The sequence below is a fragment of the Pteropus alecto genome, unplaced genomic scaffold (genome assembly GCF_000325575.1).
Source record: "Pteropus alecto unplaced genomic scaffold, ASM32557v1 scaffold76, whole genome shotgun sequence".
In the NCBI taxonomy this organism is placed as follows: Eukaryota; Metazoa; Chordata; class Mammalia; order Chiroptera; family Pteropodidae; genus Pteropus; species Pteropus alecto.
In genome coordinates, this window is record NW_006443138.1 from 26,698,653 (window position 1) to 26,710,943 (window position 12,291).

Consider the following 12,291-nt stretch of genomic DNA (forward strand, 5'->3'; position numbering starts at 1 on the left):
ATTCTGTTATTCTTTGTCCATTCTTTATTCACTCGATGATGGATAGTTGAAGTATTTCCAGATTTTGGCAATTGTAAATAAAGCTGCTATAAACATTTATTATGTACAGGTGTTTGTGTATATACATATGTTTTTATTTATCTTATATAAGTACCTAGAAGTTGGGTTGCTGGATCACATGGTAAGTGTATTTTTAACTTTATAAGAAACTGCCAGACTGTTTCCTTAAGTGGCTGTACCTTTTCCATTCCTACCACCAATGTATGAGGGTTTTAGATGCCCCTCATCCTTGTCAACACTTGATATTGATGTTTAGCCATTCTAGTAAGTTTTGTACTGGTGTCCCATTGTGGTTTTACTTTGCATTTCCCTGATGGCTAATAATGTTGAACATTTTTTCATATGCTAATCTTTCATCCTTATCTCCTTTGTTTTTGTTTTTATTGCGTTTCGAGAGTTCTTTATATATTCTGGATACACGTTCATCATCAGATAAATATTTTGCAAAAATTTTCTCTCACCTTACAGGGTGTCTTTTTATTTTCTTAATATTGTGTTTTGAAGAGCAAAATTTTTTGTTTTAATTAAGTGAAGTTAATTAAATTGCATTTAATTAAATGGTTTGTGTTTTATCTAAGATATATGCCTAATCCAAGATTACAAAGATTTTTCTCCTATGTTTTCTCTAGAAGTTTTATAGTTAAAAGTTATACATATGTCATGACATATATCATGTATAATATATAAATATAAATATTCACTATAAAATAATAAACATCTTGAGTGGTGGGTCTGCATTTTTGTTTTTAATATCTTCATTTGGTTTTGGTATCAGGGTAATGGTGGCATGATAATATGAGTTGTTGGTCTGCTGATGCCTGTCAAAGGAATCGGTATCTGTTACCATTGATCTGATATCATGTTTTATTTCTAGTACTTCCATTTGTTTTCTCTTTGCTGAAATTCCTTATCTGTCCTTGTTGTTTTACAATAGATATTTTAACATATTAATCATAGTTATTTCAAAGTCCCTTTGTTTTAGTTCCAATATCTGGGTCTAAGTCTGTTTTAGTTGATTACTTTTGCTGTTTACAACGGAGTTGTTTGCTTGCTTGCCTTTTTTGGTACCTCTCTTTAACAATGTTGTATATTGCATATATTACAGGAAAAGATACTGAGGTAAATAATTTTTATGTTCAGATACGAACAGGCCATTAACATGAAGATCATGCAAATCTGGTCAGCAGTTGAGTTAAATTTTGATTTTGTTCCTTTAGGACACCACAAGCTTCATTTTCCATGGTAGTAAGCGGCAGCCACTTTGTGTTGAGAGTGGGGCTTTGGGTTCTAGAGGTTTCTTCTCTGTCATTCTGCTCCTTCCTCAGCTTTGGATAGTCGTATGCCTTGCAATAGCATAAGGTTTCTCTCTATGCTTTTGCTCCACTGCCCAGCAATAGACTATTGTTGTTTGATACTTGGAGATGGGCATATAGTTGAGGGTGGGAGACAGGTCTCTGTTGTCTTCATCCAGCCTCAGTCTTGGGCAAGACTTGTGTATCAAGGCCTTGAGGTTAGGGCATTCTCAAGACCTGTGTATCAAGGCCTTGGGGTTAGAGCATTCTCTAGCTGTGCCACTGAGGGGATGTTCTTGTTTCCTGCCTGCCCCCAGTGTTTTCTTGGATGCACCTGGTGGAGGCCAATGGAAAAGAGTTTGCAGTGAATGCAAACTTCCCTAGTGTTTGTGGCACATAGCTATTCTAAATTTACGTGCTAGCCCATACTTGACCTTTAAGAATTAGTTAAAATTTTAGCTGATTTCCTCTTACTGCCTTACATTAATTACAGCAATGCATTTTTACCATGCTCTGCCAAAAAAGAAAAGTATCCTGTCTCTCCTTGGAGGGATGTGTCACACTTGAGAATTTAGTTTACTTTGTTGCCTTGTTACCTCAAATCTCTGATGGGCTCCAGAAGTTATTATTTTATAGATTATCTGGCTTTTTCTTGTTAGAGTGGGAACAATATTTTCTTGTGGCTTTCTACATCCTATGATGAGGGTATTTTATTAATATAAATAAATTTTTATAAATAAATTTGCCATATTTACTAATGAAGTCAGTGAGATTAATGAGACTGCTTGGATTAACCCCCAAAATGTAGTCAGGGGAATGGATGACTATTATAGGTTTATATCATCTTTGGCATACTGTGAAATTAATAGTTATAGTGCTTCCTTGGAAACCTTTTTAGGAAATATAAGAGCAGAGTATTTTTTAATGGGAAGAGAATATTGTGAGATGGGGGGAGGACAGAAAATGGTGAAAATAAAAAAGTAGAGGATGTGAATACATTAAATTGAACTTCATCTTTTTTTATTATTCCTTGACTTTCTACTTTTTAATATTCATTTCTATCACTTTGCCTATTTTCTAGTTTTGCCTATAGTCAACCCCAATAAAGGATATATTATAAATTTTTTAAATGTGTCATTTTAAAGTAATAAATTAGTCATTTCATTTAACCATTCTCTTAGGCCACTAAGAAATACTAAATGGTAATATATGAATTAATATTATAGTGACTGAAAATGAAAAATATGCATTACTTACAGTGAGGAAATGAAAGAACAAGTGGGAATTTTAGAACCTGTTGGTACTTACTTGTCACCATGGATTAAAGGTAAGTTTAGGTATAAATTAAGTGCTACTTTCAGCTGTTACTTTTGTGCCATTTCATTATAAAGCTTTCTTTCCTTTAGGAAAAGTTCTTGACAAACATGCCACCCAAAATCAATAATTTTATTAATTTCAGTGAAGAAATTAAAGTTCAACCGAGTCAGTTCAGAGAATCTGTAGAGGCAAATGGAAGGATTTATGAGGAACAGAGAAAGTTAGAAGAAAGTTTTACCATTCACTTAGGTAAGTGTTTTAATTTTTTGCAGTCATAATTTTTTGAAACTTGTGAAACTTTTTTTATGCTATAAGAGAAAAATTCCTAGCGCATGAGTAGGATATACCCATGTTATTTTTAATTACAGTATTCTGCTCCAAGAAAGCCTATAGTTTGTTGGCTGTATGTTTTCTGTTTTAGCTTAAATATTATTTTTTGCAAATAGAAAGATTAAATATTAAGTTATTAAAATAGGAAATCACAAGGCCCATTTTTAATCATTTGTAGCACAGATTTATTTGGATTCTTGTCACAGAGATTTGCACCCTGTTATACTGAATTTTTGCAGCTAAGTATCTTTCTGGGATTGTTGCCTGCCCCCTAGGAGCCCAGTTGAAGACCATGCATAATTTGAGATTGCTGAGAGCAGATATGCTGGATTTCTGTAAGCATAAAAGAAATCATCGAAGTGGCGTGAAACTCCATCGCCTTCAAACAGCTCTATCACTTTATTCCACATCTCTCTGTGGCCTGGTTTTACTAGTAGATAATCGAATCAATTCATATAGTGGTATTAAAAGAGGTAAGTTAACATTATACATATTTATTTCATTGAATTTCTCCTTTTAATACTGTTCTAACAAAGGAATTAAATTATCGAAAAATTGAAAAAAAATTTAATCACCTCAATATTCAAGTAGATAAACAATTCACATACCCAGCCACAGCTATTTTAGGTTTGCTTCGTACTTTAGCATGTGTACAGTGCTTCAGGGTATTTAATTTTTCTTAAAATTCTATTATATTGTAAATAATAGAGTCCTTGTTTCAAAGTATAACAAACAGAATAATCAAGATATAAATGTAGTTTTCAATTTAGAAAGATTCTGGCTCAGTGAATTTTAATTCATCCATTTGTCCTTTTTGTTTTTTTTAAATAACCTGTTTCTTAAATGTGCTAGGTAAAATTCTACCTTCCCTCATAGTACAACTCATATTTTATGATTAAAAAGTCTTTTAAAATATAAAATGTATAACTTTTTAAAAGAAGTTTGGATTTATTTCCCATCATAAATAAAAGAAACTTCTTGTATTTTTTAGTGCTTTTTGAGATTGTGAGTTTTTTAGCACTTTTCAGGATTATGACACTGGATTATGATCAAAGTATATTATTTAAAGGAGGCTTGGACTTATATTAAAATTTCCTTGTCTATTAATTGTTTACTCTTTGAGTTATTGAAATATTATTTCTGATCAAAATAAAGTTGCTGTACCTTAACTTAATATGACATAATTATTGAAAGGACAAATATAAGAAATCATATTTGTGAATTTTATATCGTTTCACCAAATCTTCTTGTCTGTAAGTAAATAGTAAATACTTGATACTTCTTTAGAAGTTTGTAAATGTTTTGTGTTCCTTAGATTTTGCCACAGTTTGCCAAGAATGCACTGACTTCCATTTTCCCCGAATTGAAGAGCAACTAGAAGTTGTCCAACAGGTGGTACTTTATGCTAGAACCCAGCGCAGGAGTAAGTTGAAAGAATCACATGGTCAGTAAAATTCGAATTTTAAAAAATTTGACTTTCAGTATGTTCTGTCCCTAAGCACTCTAATAGCATATGGGCCATCATTGAAATACAGAAAATTTTATTAGTAGAAAGGTGGAAGAAAGAAATTAAGAACAAAAATCAAGATCTTTAGAAGCTTGGATTCTGTTCTTAATTTCCTTTTTTTTTTTTTTTTGCATGATCTTGTTCAAGATCCTTAGCCAAAACTGTTTTTAAATTTTAGTTCAATAGTTATACATAGGCACTCAGTGGAAAGTAGATGCTCTTTTGACCAAAGTTCTACATGTCCAAAATGGACTTAATTATTACTTCAGAGGGCATTGAAATCACGAAGTAAATAGTAGCACAAAATATACACTTTTTATATTTTTGATTCATTTAGGTAGCATGAAGTCAATTATAAGAATTGTTTTCAGTTGTTTCTTAAAAAATTACTGTGTCCAGAACTATGCCCTGCTTTTTCTGTTTCTAGCTACAATATGAACATCCTTTCTAACTATTTAGGGAATTTACTGGAGAATGATTTTTTAAAGCTTTGGAAAAAGTTCAAGGCATCTTTCTTCAGAAGATTTCGTAGAGAAACTTTAGGGAAGACATATGAAAAAGAAAACACTCTGAATCAAATTACAGAGTAATTCTATTTTTTAATTGAAAAATGAAAATGAAAATTTAAAAAGGATTTTAAAAAATTAAATTGGTACATTGTTGGAGCTAAAATAGGGTAATATTCAAAAATATGTATAATATGTGTTTTTCTGACATTTCATATATCACAGGCATAAAATCATAATACGTGTTCTTATCTGGCTTGAATACATACTTTGTATTTAATCATTTCATGTAAAAACTTGTTGTCCTGCCCAGGAAATAAAATATGGCAAGTGTTTAAGTCGTGGCTGGTCAGACCTTTAAATTTGCTTCTGGTTATTCGGATTTCTTTTTTGTTTGTTTTGCACCTACAGTGTTTAAAAGACATCGTTATAGGACTTTTGAGTCATATAGTAAACAAAGAGATACTGTTAAATCTTTGCTTGGTATCTTTGTTCTTCCATGTAAATTGTAGAATTGTTCATTTTCTCTTGATGCTTGAATGTAGACATCTAGACTTTACTTGATTAGCATTCACTATAGTTGCCTTCTTTATTCAATAGACTTTAAATAACATTCTATTTATTTTTAGTCATTTCTTAAATAGGTGAAACAATCTCAAGATTCACAATTCAAACTGTACAAAAGACCGTACAAAAGTCTTCGTAACCCACCAGCCATCCAGTTTCCTACCCTAGAGACAGCCAGTGCTATCTCACATGTACCTTCCAGACATATAAGAGCACCTGTATCTGTGTGTTTATTTTCCCTTTTACACAACTGGCAGCTTTCTCTGCACACTTTTATGTACACTGTTTTTTCCCTGAATAATTTAACGTGGTCATCATTTCCTATCAGTACATAAAGAGCATCTTCACACCTTTTTGCTGCTGAATAGTAGTCCATTGCAAGATAACCCATTATTAATCAGTTCCCTATTGATAGACATTTGACCTGTTCATTGTTTTTGTTATTATGAATAATAATGCATGAGTAACCTTGCACATATATCATTGTGTGTGTATGGCCACATCTATAGAATAGATGCCTAAAGAAATTCCTGGGTTAAAGGATACATATATTTATAATTTTAATAATGTTAGCAATTGCTCTCCATAGAGGCTTCCCCAGTTTATATTATTACTGTTAGTGACTGTGGCTTTGCTGTGGCAGTATGTGTCATATTTGACAAAAGCAGGCTGAGTACTAGGAAATCGGTATGGAACTACATCCTAACAAAGGATCATTTGGGAAATTCTAGTTTGTCCTCTTATTCATCTACCATTTTCTTCTGTCATCTCATTGAAACTAGCAATGATGTGATCAGTAACATTTTAATATTATTCTTAGTAGTGACTAAAGAAAGCATGAAGTTTGGCATCGTGACAGGTGTGGGAGGAGGATTCTAAGTATATTTATGAGATTTAGAAAGTGTGCAGTAAATGACAGGAAGTTTTTAAACCACATACGGTTAAGGCAGTGTGTGTACATCATGGTATTATTTTGTTCCTTTTCAAACAACCATTTTGTGGTTTAAGTGAGTCAGTGAAACAAGTAGGTTTATAAAGGACAACTTTCCTAACGGAAACCAGCATGTTGTTAATGAAGAATGTTGTGAACATACTTACTCCGTTTTTCCTTTTCTGTGCATGTTCACATATTTGCTCTACACATTTGTTCTACACATTTGTATCCTGATACAATAAAAATAATTTATTCTAAGACAGTCCATTGTTTTCTTTATTGTGTTTATTAACATCTTTATATTCCTACTAAAACAGTTTGTTTATTGTGCACATTTTATATACATTTTTTTAAAAATAAAAATAGCCAGTTTCTTAGTATTATAAGATGTTACCATTAAAATGTAGAAAGGAAAATGGACTATGAACTGTTCTCTCTTGTTTACTTAATAGGGATTCTGTTTGTTCATACCCCGTGTTAACAAAACTAAAGTCCTTATTTTTTGTTTTCCAGATCATGATCATTTAGTCAAAGCTTATCAATTACATGGCTCTGTTTGAGAAACTGTTACATTAAATATGGATTCTGGCAACACAGTCTTTGTGCCTTGCTCTCCCTCTCTGTCTCTTTAAAATATATGTTTAACAAGTTACAGTGTTATAAATCAATTTATCAAAGTAATCATTAGGTAAAAATATTGTTACTTTTATTCAGAACATTCTTGAAACCATAATATTCCCTTGGTATTTGCAATTTACTCTTTCGAAATTCAGACTCCTTTCAAGTGATTTTCTGATGCTAAAGGCCATTCCAGACAGTTTTGTATTTAATTGGAATAACTATTCAGCCTCTTACGGAGAGCTCCTTTAAATGCTCATATCCATTCTGTACTTTTTAATTCCGATAGAATTCTTATAAAATTCAAGTGTTATCTTCTATTAAATATATATATGTATGTAAAATAATGTGTAGTCAATTGTGATGTATCTTATTTTACTCACATTTATTTTTTTAAGTAATATATCTTCAAAAAGAAAAGAAAAAAATTATTGACTGAAAAAAAATGCTCCATTTGAAAGTCTCACATACCTATTTGAAATACATTATATATAATGTCAGATAAGAAGTGACAAATTTCAGGAATGGGCTGAATACAAGATTCCCGGTTCTACTAACTATTTGTTTGTAGTCCTGAACAAGTTATATCAACAACAGTGACTCAGATTCTAAAAATAAAGATGGCCACATGACAACTATCTAATGAAGTTATTTTATGTGTCATTAACTTAATGCCTTCAACCTCCCTGATGAAAAATAAGGTATTGGCAAGTCCAGTGTGGTTAAGACTATAAGACCTGGAATCTGAGTATGTGTGTTCAAGACCTGGTTCCACCACTTACCTGTGCATCAAGTTAGTTATCTAAGCCTCTGTTTCCTCACATATAAATGAAGTAGTATTAGTACTTACTTCATAAAGTTATGGTTATAGGCATTTTGTGAGAATGAAATGAGACCATTTATATAAAGCATGCATCAGAATGCCGGTAACTAGAGAGCCCTAGTAAATTTTTACTCTTGTGATTGCTTGTGGAGGAGGAGTAATGTGTTTTCATATGTGTCGTGTTCTTTCATGTTCCATTATCTTCTGAATAGAATCTGGGAACCGAAATGGAGAAAGTGATGATAAGACTAAAAATGCTGATAGAAACTATTTAAATATTTTGCCTGGTAAGTATTATTTTAAATTGCAATTTTCTCATAATCATATGCATTGAAATCATAGATTTGAAACATAAGTTCTTATGGTGTGCTTTATAAAAAGTTTATTAGTCTATCACTAATCTGTATAAGGTACTTTCACAGATGTTCTGCAATTTAAATCTTATACTAGTACTGACTTTTTTCTAGATGCGCACAAGAAAAATTGCTCAAGCAGTTGTATAGGTTTTATTGTTATTTGCTATTTCAGATTTTCTTTTTTATACATTGTTTGTTAAATGAACCAAGAAATAATTTTTACTCTGAATATGAACAATGGTACATAGAGATGCAAACAATTAAACTTGCAGAAAGAACATGGGTCATTTGAAAATCTTATTTCCATTTCCTCATAAATTTTCATGCTTTCTATATCTTTCATTTCTTTATTCTTGGATACATTGTTTATAAACAGGAAATTCAGTCTCTTGATCCTCTTTCAGATTGAATTCATTAGTAGTGTTTGTATGACAGGGCATAACAAGAAAGGCCTATTTGTTTATAAATGTAAAGTCTTTTAAACTAAATGGTAAATTTTGCAGTTTCTTAAATAACCAAGGTTGTTTCCTCACATTTCCTTCCCCAGATTTTCTACATGTAGGTCCCATTCCATGTAATCTAAGCAAATAGCATACTCATTTCTGATATTCATCTTGTCATTCAGTTAGCTTGTGGTTGTCAGCTTCCGAATTTCCTTCCACCTTCAGATATCCTACCTTAGTAGATAAAGTTAGAGGCAGGATTACATTACCACATGCTGTTTTCTTCACTTTGTGGAACAGGAAACTGTCTTCCTCTCCATCTAAAAATACCTTTATTGAGACAGGATTTATTGTGTTTTACTTTATAGATCCATTATTTAAATCATCCATATCTTGTGACTTTCTTAAAATGTGCCAGTCTCATTACCTATTCTGGAAGTACCAATGTCTGATTTTTTTTTAAACCTAACTCTTTATTGCTATATTTATTTTTTTCCTTGCTCCTTTTTTGAAAAAGCCTGTAAGTTCGTATGTTGTTATCACCACCAAATTAGGAAGATATGTCTTAAGTCTGTACTAGAAAAGGAATATTAAACTATTCAGTTAGATATGTCGATAGCATCTGAATTTCCATTTAGTTAAAGGGTGCTTACACAGCTAGGAAGTAAACAGAAGAGGATAAAAGATCCAAATCACAAGTGCTTTAAAATTTTTAAGTTGCAAAGTAAAACAGTTTTATTTCTATAATTTTTAACCATGCTTTGTCATTATCTAAATATTTACAGTCTATATAATCTAATTCTCACAATTTTGTGGGGAAAGCAGTCAGGCGTTATTTTTCCCATTTCATAAACTAAGTACAGAAGATCTATAAGTTGAATTGATTTAACCAAGATCACTCAACTGAAAAGTGCTAGAGACCACATCTTCTTAACACCTAATCTAGTCCTTTTTCTACTATGTTATGTTACTTTGATTACTACTGCCAGCTCCATGACCCCATTTTACTAATGGGGTAAAATGAGGCCAAGAGACAAGTCACTTAAGGTCAAACAAAGCTGTGCCAGTTTGGGGATTAGGAGCACCTGACTTGTTCAGTAAGTTATCTGCCTCACTAGCTCATATTTAATGCTGTGACTTCCATCACTAAATTATCAGTAGGAGTTTATGTCAGTAATGTACTTCACTGGGCCCAAAAGGATATCATCTCATAGAGTCTACCAGGTTTCTGATACGCTGTCTGTGCTTTTTATTGCCTTCCAGAGAAATTGTAACTATTCTATTTTTCATCAATTTTTATTTACTTATTTTTGTCTAGTTTATGTTGATATTTTTGTCACTATCTTTTAATTTCTTTTTCTGCTTATCTAATTTTTTCATCTTAAGTTAGAAACTAAAGGCCTTTGCCTGGGGCCTGTCAGTGGCATCCATGGGGTAACTTACATACACTGGTAACTAGAAATGGTTAAACATTGTGCTATAATATAGTAAGTACTTTTAACTATACTGTATGTTTATAAGTAAATATAAGTAAAATTCTGAGATAATGACTTTGAAGCAAAGAGAGGTAAGAAGAATCTGTGAGGGCAGGGGTTAGTGATAGAAGAGTATTTCTTAGAAGAGCACAGCTTTCCTAGAAAGATATATCAGAATTTCTAGGAAACCATGTGTATTTGTGAAAACATATTCTTTATATGTTTTATGTTTTGTTTATTTTTGAGGGGGAGGGCAGGGGAGGAAGTGGCTAGTGTGGTTACATAGAAAATGGAATGATTGTAGAAAGCATAGATTTTAAGGTTTGATAAATACTGCTCTAACATTCAATCTAAAACATTTGTTCATTCTTTTAGCAAATTTTTATTGACTACTTTCTATGTACCAGATACTGTTCTATGTGCTAGAGATAGAACATTAAACAAGATAGACAAAATTCCTGTAGTTATGGAGTGTAAACAATGGTCTCTTTAAAATAATCTCATAAACAAATAAAAGAATTTCGGTACTGAGAATAAAATAAAACAGAACAATGTGACAGAGAATAAGTGAGGGGTGAAGGAGTCCTCTATCAGACGGAACAGTCAAGGAAGACGTCCCTGAAGAGGCGACCTTTGATCTGAGACATAAGTGATGAAAAGAAGTCAGCCATACAAGACTCTTAGGGAAGCCTTTCACAAAGCATCTCTGTATTGAGAACAAGCTCTGCATGTTTGGAGAACATAACAAAAGCCTGCGTGACTGGCAAAAGGAGAGAGGTGAGACAAGAGGATATCAGACTGATAAGCGGTGTCCGGATCACACAAACCTTGCAGACCACAGTGAAGGGTTTGAACTTTTTTCTGAATGTAGTGTGAGCCTGTTGGACTTTAAGTAGGGGAGTGGTATAATCTGATTTATATATAAATCATTCGCTTACAATGTAGAAATGGTTTGTAGATGGGCAAGAATGGGAACAGATTAAGAAAACCTGTCACAAAAATCTAGGTGAGAGATGTTGATAGCATGAACTAGGGTGATAGCAATAAAAACGGAGTGCTCAGATTTGAGATATTTGTTGGAGATATTACTGAGTATAGATGGTTGTGAATGAGATTGGGGATTGGGGAAGAGGTTATTTAGAGAAAAAAAGTAATGAAGGGCAACTTCTATCTTTCTGTCCTAAGCAACTAACTGGGCAGAGATTGACGCATAAACTGAGATGGAGAAGAGCAGATTTAGGGTATGGGGATAACAGGTAATCAAGTAACCTGTTTTTACATGTTAAATTTAAGTTGGACATTTTGAATATTCACATCAAAATAGAGATGATGAGTACTCGTTTGATTTACTACTTGGTGGTCACTTCATACCAATTTATTAACCTAATGCAAAATTGGCTACTGTTTCTTTCATCACCTTCTTTCTAAGAATTAAGATGCAGTAATCATATTTGCTTCCTGAGCCTGACATTGATTCCTGATACACCTCTTTGTTCGACACATCGACTGCCCATTACAGTTATTTATAAAGTCCATTGATGACTGTGGTTTATGCATTTGAAAGTTACGATTGTATTTGTTGTTCACAGGAGAATTTTACATTACACGGCATTCTAATCTCTCAGAAATCCATGTTGCTTTTCATCTTTGTGTGGATGACAATGTAAAATCTGGAAATATCACTGCTCGTGATCCTGCCATTATGGGACTCCGAAACATACTCAAGGTTTGCTGTACCCATGACATCACAACAATAAGTATTCCTCTCTTGCTAGTGCATGATATGTCAGAGGTGAGCATGTAGAAAAATACCATAATTCTATGAATATGTTAACCCTCTATATTGTATGCTAATAATAATAATTTATTTTATGTTTTAAAAACACTTTTGTTTTTACTAATGGACCTTCGCCTCTCTTACCTAGTTAATAGAATTGAGTGGCATATAATATGAAACTGAATAATCCTTAACCATTTATGTTCAGAGAATTAGAGCATTATTCTATAGTAGATAAACTAAAAAATCAAAGTTATTTTTAGCTTTGTATAAAGCATATAAAGCA

The 12,291-nt window shown here is 32.4% G+C and overlaps 1 protein-coding gene across 10 annotated transcripts in view; it reads left to right on the top strand.

Moving 5' to 3' along the window:
• Window positions 1–12,291, top strand: part of CUNH12orf4 (chromosome unknown C12orf4 homolog) — a 40,727-nt gene that overhangs the window by 18,158 nt on the left and 10,278 nt on the right. For 8 of the 10 annotated variants that reach the window (XM_006923841.3, XM_025041103.1, XM_025041105.1 and 5 more), the window contains 5 exons: window positions 2,812–2,918; window positions 3,275–3,472; window positions 4,315–4,443; window positions 8,167–8,241; window positions 11,818–12,020. In XM_006923841.3, the coding sequence (XP_006923903.1) occupies window positions 2,812–2,918; window positions 3,275–3,472; window positions 4,315–4,443; window positions 8,167–8,241; window positions 11,818–12,020 (712 nt within the window). Of the gene's footprint in view, window positions 1–2,503; window positions 2,680–2,758; window positions 2,919–3,274; window positions 3,473–4,314; window positions 4,444–8,166; window positions 8,242–11,817; window positions 12,021–12,291 lie in introns of those variants that run through there. The other 2 variants (XM_025041107.1, XM_025041106.1) reach the window with 2 other exon arrangements.